This window comes from Arachis hypogaea, chromosome 14 (assembly GCF_003086295.3).
Source record: "Arachis hypogaea cultivar Tifrunner chromosome 14, arahy.Tifrunner.gnm2.J5K5, whole genome shotgun sequence".
In the NCBI taxonomy this organism is placed as follows: domain Eukaryota; kingdom Viridiplantae; phylum Streptophyta; class Magnoliopsida; order Fabales; family Fabaceae; genus Arachis; species Arachis hypogaea.
In genome coordinates this window covers 9,785,165-9,796,630 of record NC_092049.1, presented here as the reverse complement: position 1 = coordinate 9,796,630, position 11,466 = coordinate 9,785,165, and the positions used below count along the sequence as shown (strand labels likewise).

General features: G+C 34.5%; 1 protein-coding gene across 4 annotated transcripts; it reads left to right on the top strand.

Moving 5' to 3' along the window:
* Nucleotides 1-2,014: 2,014 nt before the first annotated feature.
* LOC112741434 (CBBY-like protein) lies at nucleotides 2,015-6,507 on the top strand. 4 transcript variants are annotated; one of them, XM_025790431.2, is made up of 12 exons: nucleotides 2,015-2,422; nucleotides 2,537-2,586; nucleotides 2,731-2,794; nucleotides 3,005-3,053; nucleotides 3,179-3,247; nucleotides 3,684-3,745; nucleotides 4,449-4,529; nucleotides 5,041-5,195; nucleotides 5,276-5,360; nucleotides 5,662-5,805; nucleotides 5,897-6,015; nucleotides 6,106-6,507. In XM_025790431.2, the coding sequence occupies exons 1-11, from the start codon at nucleotides 2,148-2,150 to the stop codon at nucleotides 6,006-6,008; spliced, it is 1,146 nt and encodes a 381-aa protein (XP_025646216.1). In that variant the 5' UTR covers nucleotides 2,015-2,147; the 3' UTR covers nucleotides 6,009-6,015; nucleotides 6,106-6,507. The 4 variants fall into 4 exon arrangements, 2 of the variants coding, with proteins under 2 accessions (XP_025646216.1, XP_025646217.1); XR_011870594.1 differs by having other exon boundaries at nucleotides 2,042-2,422; nucleotides 5,742-5,805; XR_003171476.3 differs by having other exon boundaries at nucleotides 2,042-2,422; nucleotides 5,667-5,805.
* The last annotated feature ends 4,959 nt before the right edge of the window (nucleotides 6,508-11,466 follow it).

Below are 11,466 nucleotides of genomic sequence, written 5' to 3'. Positions count from 1 at the left end.
TGCATCAAGATTCAACCTCGTGAAATGATCCGGTCGGTCATATGGTCGAGAGATGGCGGGCTGTGTAAGAGCAATCTGGTGTCACCGTAGTAATTTATCTCTTCTTCCTCGTCACCATCATCGGGAATTTCAGCTGGTTCTTCATTGGCATCGTCTACATCATCGGGGTTAACTTCATATTGATCCATCATCGGATCTCTAATAGCAGAACCATCATGACTTTCAACCCCATCGTCCATCAAGTCAACATTACAAGCTCCAACATTAGACCCCTCCTGACTCCCCTCGGGTGGCATATTTAGGTCCACCATAGTCCTTCTGATAGTTCGTCTAACAGCTCCAGTCAACGAACTATTATCGACAGTATTTGCAGATGATCCTTGGCCACCCACCTCAACGAGATACACGAATAATTCCAACAGATGAATATTTGTCCATCGGTTGTGCCACGACCGTATGAGCCGTACGTCCTCGTTGTCGCACAAACGGTACCTAATTCAACACAACAAACGTATTTCTCACAACCGTTATCTCATAAATATAATAGTAACAGAGACAATACGAGTGTAACATACCTTTTATAAAACAACCTGCCATCTATTTCGGTCGGATATCTATAGTAAATCTTTTTCACCCGTTTTTCCTCTTGCAACCCGACGGAATGCAATATCAAATTCTTCAAAGCTGTTAAACTGTCAACCTCCAGTGTCATATAAGTGAATATCGGTTGCCCGGATCTAAAAACTATAGAACCTTCTTCGTCATACACTATTTCACCATCGTAACAAATGGATAACAATAAATTCCTTGACATCGTAGAGAAAATGTCAATCTTAAAAATAAAAATCAATATTGTGCTTTGATCATCTACTCTCCAGCAGCCATGCTTTTATTTTCGAAATATAACATATAGTTCACCGGGGTTCGGCGAACTCCCCCTAATTAGCAAAAAAAAAAAAAAAAAATCGCATCCTCGTAATTAAAGGTGAAAAAAGAGGTTTGGGGAATTAATTATTTTTTTTTATTTTATTTGAGAAAAAAATCCACTCTTTTTGAGTACTAATTGATCAAACATATCTATTTTAATCTCTTTTACCAGCTTTTTTATGTACTAATTACATGCTAAAAGTTTGGATTATTGATATTATTAATATTTTTTATTATTTTCAAATTTTTTTTAAAAAAAATATATGTATCTCGTTTACGGTGTATATTTCGTTTACACTGTAAACGAGATATACACGTGTCTCGTCTACCTAATGTAAACGAGATACATGCAAAATTATCTTGTTTATAGTGTAAACGAAATAAGAAAGGAGTATTATTTCGGTAAATATTTTTTAAATTATTTATTTCGGTAATTATTACATTTATTTAATTTATAAAAATAAAAATCCAGAGAATATATGGTATTTATAGAGCTATACTATTGAGAAGGCCCAATTTGGGTAAACAGCTTAATTAAGTTTCTTTTGAAAAAATAGTTTAAATAATAAATGACTATATTAAAAGTATTTTATAAATAAGCTATTTTTTATTTGGATTTTTAGTTCTAAAAGTGTTTATTTTATAAAAATGTGATAAAAAGTAGTAATATTATGAGAAAAATCATTTTTTTTAATTTCTTTATAAGCTCCTAAATAGCTTCTTAAAAAGCCACAATTTAATTTTGAAAATTACACCAAATATTAATACTACTACTTTTCATAAGTCAAAAACTTAAAAAGTTACTTTTAAAACTTTCCAAATAGAGCCTAAATAACTTACACTATTAACACAGCTTAACTTTTTCTCTCAATAGTAACAGAAAAAATAAAATATAACTTAAAAATAACATTATTAATATCACATTATTCATTCTATTAATTATTCCTGTAAATTAAATGATAATATAATATTAAATCTATTTAAAATTTTTTAAGAAATTATAAGACATTATCAAACTAGAATTGACCCACACATTTGAGAGCCAAATAATACTTTACCCAAAAAGTAAATTTGTATACCTAAAGTATTTCTAAACTACAAACCTTCTTACAAATGATTCTTTCTACTCGTTTCTAAAAATAGAATGGAATAAATAAAGAAAAGAAAACAAAACAAAACTACAAAACCCAGGCAAAGCCGTATCGTGCCGGCGTGCTGCCATGGAAGCAACGGTGCTGAGTTCGACTCTGCAGACGCGGACACTGCGTCTTCCATGCACATTCAGTTACAATAACTGCTATCTTCCCTCAACCTTCTCCCGTCGATGCTCCTCCACTCATCCTCGCCCTCATTATCGTCATCATCATCACCTTACTCAACTTCCAGCTTTCAATTCAAAGCCTTCGCGCTTTGCTCGTTTATCTCCGCTATGCTCCTTATCCAGCGAGCACTCTCAGGAATCTTCTGACCTCGCTGTTCTTCTCGAAGTCGACGGGTGAGTCTTCTTCTTCAGCTTCGTTTTTATTTGTTTGCTTGTGGCATTTGAATTTTGTTTAAGCTGTTCTATTGTTTTATATGCTTGTTTACTTGAATTTCCTTGCTGTGTTAGGGTTCTTATGGACGCATACCGAGTGGGTAATAGATTAGCATTCAATAAAGGTATGCGAAATTGAGCTTTGCATCGTGTATGTATAATGTATAAGGTGTAATTAATTAATTAATGCGAAATTGAGCTTTGCATTGTGTATTATGTGAAATCGAGAGTGTGATTAATTATTATTATGAAACTCTGTGATGGTGCAGCATTTGAGAAGCTTGGGCTTGACTGTGCAAACTGGACTGAACCTATCTATGCAGATCTTTTAAGGTTTGTGAATTGTGAGTGTGTCTGCACCATGTGCGCTTGTGTATAATGGATTTTGGATTAGATTGTTCTCTTGCTTATTGAAGTGACTGAATTTGCATTTGGTTAAGACTCTTTGCTTTGTTAATTATTGGAAAAGCTTGATCTTGAGTGCTGCAAGACAAGGTCTATGTACTTATGTTGCTTGTTAACCATGCTGCAAATACTCTCCAGGAGAAGTGCGGGAGATGAAGAGAAGATGATAATTCTGTATTTTAATCGAGTAAGTTGTTCATCTTTTGTCTGCATTAGGAATTTTCTTTTAAGCAAAAGGAACTGGTAAATTTCAGTGATGTTCCTAGAAATGTAACCCATGCTATATTCTTCTGTAACTAAATCTGAATGCAGATTGGTTGGCCAACTTCATTGCCCACAAATGAGAAGGGACAGTTCACAAAAAGTGTTTTACAGGAAAAGGTATTGAACAAACTTGATTAATGATAAATCACATACTGCTAATTAATATACTTTAAATTTGGTGTATGAGGAGAATGTGTTGTTTGATGAAACTTAAAATCTTCAGGAATCCTACATAAATTGTCCTAACTCCTGGGGCCATCTCTTTATGTTGAAAGATCTATTATTGCTCTCCAATGTAATACATAAGTTCAAGCAGCATATCATATCTCCATGCAATTCTGCTAATTAAGAAAAAATGAAAAAACTGGTGTAATATGACCTCTAATGGCAAAGAAAGTACTCAAGGAATTGGGTTGTTATTGTATAGCCTAGAAAGGTGAAAATATGTCCCCAAATGGTGAAATGGTTTTCTAATCTGCTGATTTGCATGTATTGATATTAAAGTGTTCAGAATTTGTAGAGCTTCCTGTTTAACTCTTTGGTATATTGGCAGGAAAAGGCAATGGAAGAGTTTGTGATGTCAAAAGACCTACCTTTGCGACCTGGAGTTGAACAGTTAGTTATCTCCTATTCATTTCATATGACTGTGGATGCATGTTTCTTGGATATATGTTTTCACTTTTGAATAGCAACCCTGCAGGGGAGCTACCTTTTTGCACTATAGTTGAGGAAATCAATATGTACATTAGTTAAGGATGCTTCCATTATCATACTGATGCATTTTTTCCACATTAAGTTGTTTTCTGAATTCTGAGTCAATTTAGTCATTCTTACAGTTGTAAGGCACATAATCTTTTTAGGGAGATTTCTCTCTCAGATATGTTTTGGGCTGGAAAGCTTTATTTCATAGTTTTTTTTTTTTTTTTTCAAATAGAGTCTCTTTTCCTCTTCATCTTAATAACATTCTTTAAGAAAAACATATGGCTGATTTGTTGGTCAACATATTTGAAGTGGGAATGAGTTAAGTGATTGTCTAGCAATTTTCCCTTTTGAATTTAGTTTGTTGTCCACTAATTAGGAGTTCATTGGGTTTTCAACCGAATTCGTGTGTTTCAACTAAGGCAATTTGTGCACGTCCTTAGATGTGTACATTTCATGTTTACTTTCCTGATGAGCTTACGGCTGGTAGTTGGTAATTTATTCATTATTAGACGTATTCATGACAGGGAAGTCTCAATTCATAATTTTTCTCCTTGGAATTCCGGAACTATAGCGTTTTTTATCTATCTTAACATAGAATAATTGTCTCCATTGTCAGGTTTATTGATGATGCGTATAATGAAGGAATTCCAGTAATAATACTTACAGCCTACAGTAAAAGCCGTGATAATATTGCCAGGTAACTTCATGAAATTTTTGTCCTCCTTGGGGGGGAAAAGGGTTCCAAACCTACATAGTGGTACTAAGTAATATGATATTAAGATTATCAGTAAAATATGTGCTAATTGTCATTATCCTGAATATTCTCGATCACGTATATTGGACTTCCGATTTGCTTACCAAATCTTCATTTAGGTGTGCAAGGGTGAGGGTGAGGGTGAGCTTTGCTGGGGTTTGTTTTATTTGAAAGTTAAAACACACATGGAATTGTGGAATATAATTATTATTTGCACACTAAATGTTTAGTAAAGGTGCTTTTTAACTGCTAGTACAGATTTGAATAGTATTCTATTTTAATATAATGTATATTTTATCACCTCCATTGAACTTATTATTGGGGGCCCGTGAGGTTCACAAGCCCTTTGATCCCTGCTCTATGCTTGTTTAGCATCCAGAATTTCTTTTCCTTCCAGAACAACGTGAACAAACTAATATTTCCTTTCTTTTGCCTTGTGCTTACTAAAATTTAGGACCGTAAAAGAAAAGCTTGGTAATGATCGAAGCATAAAGGTAATCACTGTGGGGAATACAGAGGTTGAGCAAAGTTTATATGGCCAACTAGTCTCAGGAAAGGTAATTTCTTCTGGTGTGGATGAAGAACTTGCCAAGGAAGCCAAAAGAGCAGGTATATTACTTCCTCTCTCTCATGCATGTATCTTTAGTGTGCAACATTGTTTGTCTTTCTGAGATGCTACTTTTGGCTAGTCTCTGCTGAGAAACAAAGGTTAGCAAAGGAGGTTGCATCCATGCTGAAGTTGAGTGTCGAGATTGATACCACCTTATCTGAAAGGTCAGTTCATTTATTTCCATCTCTTCTAGTTTTATTTGATTTTTATGGACACCAATACCTAGGGATCAATGCTTAGTCTCTGGGAAAAGAAACTTGAAAATCCATAAGGTAAGAGTCAATTTCACAATAAACTTAAAAGTACAGACTCCATAATATTACTTACATACATATGTTAGCGTTTGATTGCTTCTCAATTTCAAATTAGTTATTGATGTGGGTTTAAGACTTTCAGTTACATTGTTAAATAATAAATACTAACATTGTTGTCAATTATCATTTAATTTTTTGATAATCTGTTCAGTATAGATAAGATTGTAGCTGCTCTACGTGCGGGAGCCGAATATGCTAGGTTACCTGTCTGCAACTGTGTACTTGTTGCAGGAAGCCAAACTGGAGTAGCTGGAGCTAATCGGGTGGGAATGCCGTGTGTTGTTTTAAGGAGCAGGTCTAAACTAATGCATGGTCTTACTTACAGTTCCTTAGTATATCATTATGGTGCATATTAGAACTGTTGCTTAGTTGATCGTTTCCTGCAGCTTGACATCTAGGGCTGAGTTCCCATTGGCAAATGCTACCATGGATGGTTTTGGAGGTCCAGATCTAACAATCTCTAAATTACGCAATATATGCAAGAAAAAACAGCCATGATTGGAAAGTAAGTTCTTAGCTACAAGAGAGTATCGTTTACATGAATTCAACTAGTGATTGTGCTGAAAAGTTTTCAATACTGATTTTCCTCTGCCAGAGTTGATATTGGTTTATCTTATCCAAGAAATTCATCATAACCACACTTGCTCTAGATTTGAAGCTTTTCGTTGGCAGGAAAAGAGTATGGCCCTCTAGATGGAGTGTTTATGAGTCTCGTCACTGAAAGCATGTTTGTTGGTACATGACAGAATATTCATTTAATGGTGATGCTAAGCACCTTAGTTAACAAATTCATAGTGTAAGATCAGACAAATTATACTAATAACACATGCGGGTTTGGATAAAGATAATGTAACGAATTCAATACTAATGTCATGTCTCTCAGCAGCACAAGGAAAGGGAGATAAATATTGTAATTATCATTCTATCAGTACTTGTTTAATGTGAAACGCATTTTACCTGAATGAAAATAAAATGCTTCCTGCGCAGTATGATACAAGATGATTATGTATTTTTCTTTAGAAGAGGCACCTTCTTTGAACTTGATGAATTAGAAATGTCTCCACTCTCCATGACAAGATATAGTGGTCAAATTGCGTTCGGCAGTTGACACTTACCGCGTTAGCTCCACTTGTTATTCTTCATTAGTAGCGAATAGCCAAGTAGATGTATATTTTTTGTGGGATCTAAAGTCAATTCAAGTTATCTTTAACCGATTTTAGATTTATAGTTACTTTAAACTTTAGAGGATTTAGATTCTTCTATCTATTAGAGCGTTTAGTGCACCACATTTGTGGTCTTGTATTTACTAATTTAGTGACATTAATAGATGAGTATGTTTTTTTATTCTAAAATTTTGCAAGCTTTAGTTTCTCAATTTAGTAGAAATTAACTCGGGTTAAGTTGACTCGGGAAAAATCAATGTATTTGCAATTGGTCTTGCTACATCACATCCATGGGTAAACTTTCTGAGTACGTTTTTAAAGAATAAATTTTTTTTGCATAATTCACTTTAAGAGACTAAATAACTTTTTTAACATTAATTTCAAAGAGATAAATAAGTCCTCATAGTTCATATTTAGTTTACTAACATATCTCATAATAATTAATTTTAAAAAGACTAAATTACTTTTATTAGTTTATATGATTAATTAAAATTGTATAATTATATTAGAAATAGAAATTTTACATATAAAAAAAAAGATTAAAATATTTTTATACTTGACTTTTAAAAGACTAAAATAATTTTTTAAGATGAATCTTAAACGAATAAATATCATTTTATAATAAAACTTGTTTAATTATATATAAATCTCATCTTTTGAAGAGACTAAAATATCAGAATAAAGTGATCAATATTATCTTAAATGTCAACCTATCCAATATCTTTTCCATCAGCTGTCTTAGACTTGTTGTATATAAGAAGTACTCATGTGTACTCAATGTCCATATATATAATATTTTTATACTTATTTGGATGATACTTATATTATCGTTTATTGTACAAATTTTACAAGCCAGTTTCTCTTTTATGAAAAGTAATATACCTACGAAACAGTTTATGAGAGAACCAGTTTCTCGTTTACTTATTTGTCTTTGTACAAGAGAAACAGTTTTTCTACAAATTTTACAAAAGAACAATTTTTTTTTATGAGAAGTAACGTGCGAATAAAAAAAAGATGTTTTGTCCAGTTTCAGAGTACTTGTCACTTATATATTGTACTTGTTATTCCCACATTCCTGAGTCTGAAGCCGATAGAAAAATTTGTCTTATAAATAGTCCACTCATATATTAAACTTGTTACTCCCACAGCCACTAAAAGTTCTCTTCACTTTCTATGAGTTTCTTCAAAAAATGAGATTTATATATAATTAAACAAGTTTTGTTATAAAATGGTAACTTCTATTTAATCCTTTAAAATACCCTTTATTGTTTTCACTTATAAATTATTTTTAGCTTAAAATTAGTAACTTCGATTATAAGCTATTTTCATATTTATATCCAAACATAATTTATTTTTGAAAGAAAAAACGTTTTTTGAAAAATAAGAGTTCTTTTTTGTGAGTTCCCAAACATGCTCTTGCATGAATTGTAAAATTTTCAATCCAAAACCCAACTTGAACATTGTAGTATTGTACATTGTGAATTTAGTTTTTACGTACTTCTACTTAACAAAATTAATGCTTATCAAACTTGACTTAATAGTTCACACTGAGTCACCAACAAAACTTGTCATTGAAGCTTAAATATTTAGTTGACGTTGTATTACATTTCGACATAATTGTTTTGAGTAATTTAATCACCTTATACAGTTCCAGTCTTTCTTTTTAATATATAGATAACATCTGATTTCAACAGATATAATGAGGAGGCAATATTCTTTGATGAATCTGTGAGAAATGCAAAACGAAAGCAATTAGAATCCAAGGCATTGGATGTAAGACTGTCTGCTACCTTCTAATTGCTTTATTAATTTATTTCTATTCATTTAGACTAAACTTTAATATTGGCAATATGGATTGTCTAAATGATTCTGTAACTCGGTATTCTAAAATCTTAAGCTAAGCAAATGAGTTCAATAATATAAAAGTAACAATGCAGCAACATTCTTTAATATATACAAGTACACTTGGTTATTTATCAGAAAATAAGTAGTGAAAACGATGGACTGTGCTGAAAAATTGTTAAGCATTTTCACAATTTTCTGATAAATTGTGACCGTCTTCAGAAGTCCTTTACAATTTTTCAGCACAGTCCATCATTTTCACTAATTTTCTGATAAATAACCAAGTGCACTTGTGTATATTAAAGAATGTTGTTGCATTGTTACTTTTATATGATTGAACTCATTTGCTTAGTTTAAGATTTTAGAATACCGGATTACAGAATCATTTAGACAACTCTTATTGCCAGTATTAAAGTTTAGTCTAAATGAATAGAAATAAATCAATAAAGTAATTAAAAGGTAGCAGACAATCTTATACTCAATGCCTTGGATTCTAATTGTTTTCGTTTTGCATTTCTCACAGATTCATCAAAGAATATTGCCTCCTCATCATATCTGTTGAAATCAGATGTTATCCACATATTAAAAAGAAAGATTGGAACTGTATAAAGTGATTAAATTACCTAAAACAATGATGTCTAAATGTAATACAACATCAACTAAATATTAAACTTTAATGACAAGCTGAATCCTTCTCTACCCAAGTGGAATGAATCTGCCATCCTCCACCACCCCCCCCCCCAAAAACCCATCCTCTTTTTTATTCCATTGGAAGTGCTACTATTCGGAAGATTCAAATTTATTAAGCTTTTGAAAAGATAGGAAAGACCATAATCCACTTTTTTATTTTATTTTCTTTTCACATCATTATGTCATTCAAAAAATTATTACATTTCAATCGTTGTGATTATCATGTAACATTGGATTCGGTAGGAAAACCTCTTAATTTAAACAATAAGTAGCTACTAAACACAAAAATATCTTTGAATACTAAACTCCCGCATCTGAAATTTACTGTGAAAGGTAGGCATAAAAAATGGAACTCAGCCTTTCCCCAAAACCTCGTACTGGACCTGATTGAACAGCTTCCTCCAATTCCAACCAACCCTGGGCCAAATCATTCACGTTATGGAAATTTTCGACATAAATTCATTTGGTGTCTATAGATTTTGAAAGAGGTAGTGACGCATCATTGTCCTCAGATTTCTCTGGCAGTATAGACCTCTCTGGCAAAGCAAGGATCTGTCCTTCATTTTCAAATAGCTGCTTTCGGTAGATACTATGCAATCGGCTGAAAGCTGCTTCTTCATTGATTCAAAAGCCAAATAGAATCTTTCTAGTTGCTCCATGGCATTTAAATTATACAAAAATAAACCATAGTACAGATAAAAACTATCCCCCACTGTATTTTCCACCAAACTCAACAAAGTTTCTATTCCGACCAGAAGATCTCCACCAGCCGGACACGTCATCTCCGACCAGAACAGAAGATATCGTCCGAGATCGACCTACAGTTTCAGGTAACCCTCGGAACATTGGCGCCGTTGCCGGGGACCTGGAAGTCATCCCATCACCATGGCGGAAAACCTGGACAACGACAACAACTCTGATTTGGAAAACCGAACGCCACATAAGAACGCGGAGGTTACACTGGATGATACTTCTCAACCTAATAAAGACAAGAACTCCCCAAGCACGGGAGCCATGGAAGCACTTCAGGACCGACTAAAACAACTCGAAAAAGAGTTTGAATATCAACGGGAAGCCGAGAGAGATTTACGAAGAGAAGCTAGGCGACGTCGCGAACTAGAGGACAAACTCCTAAAGATCGAAGCCGATCTTAAAACTAACAGATCTAGCCACGAAGATAGCTCCCGTAAAGACCAAGACCCGTTCACCAAAGATATCATGAAGGCTAAAATCCCAAAAGACTTCAAACCTCCCGACATGACTCCATACGATGGCACGACAGACCCCGGCCATCACCTTAGCAACTTCCGAAGCAGAATGTACCTTACCGACGCCTCAGACGCAACTCGGTGCAAAGCCTTCCCAACTACTCTGAAAAAAATGGCAATTAAGTGGTTCGACAACCTGCCCCCCAGGTCCATCTCAAGCTTTGACGACTTGGCCAAAAAGTTTCTAGCCAGATTCTCCATCCAGAAGGACAAAACTAAACACGCCCTAAGTCTACTAGGGATCAAGCAAGGAGATCGGGAAAGCCTTCGCAATTACATGGAAAGATTCAACAAGGCATGTTTGGACATACAAAATCTACCAACAGAAGCGGCCATTATGGGCCTCATCAATGGCCTACGAGAAGGACCCTTTAGTCACTCCATATCGAAAAAACATCCCACATCTCTAAATGAAGTACAAGAACGAGCAGAAAAGTACATCAACATGGAGGAAAACTCTCGATTAGGAGAGGCCTCAAAATCTGGATTCTCCTATAAAGATAAAGAGACCAAGAAAAAAAAAGATCAGCACGGGGAGAAGATCAAAAAATACCACAATTACACCCCCTCTTCGAGTGTCCCTTGTGGATGTCTATCGAGAAGTATGCCACACCGAAAAGATACCCCTACCTCGCCCACTCAAAAGCAAGAAAGGAGGAGGAAATCGGATAGAATACTGCGAATTCCATCGAATCTATGGACATCCCACCAACGAGTGCTTCGATTTAAAGAATATCATAGAAAAATTGGTAAGAGAGGGAAGACTAGATCGGTACTTAGCCAACAAATCAGATGAGCCAACGAAAAAGAAGAAGGGACGAAGAGGTCGGACGACCCGAACGACCACCTCGTACCCCGGAGCGACATGTCCACATGATACATGGAGGATTTGCGGGAGGAGGAATCTTCAAATCATCTCGCAAAAGACATCTGCGGGAGGTATATCATGTCAAAGGAGGAGAAGGAGCACCCGAGCTCCCCACTATCACCTTC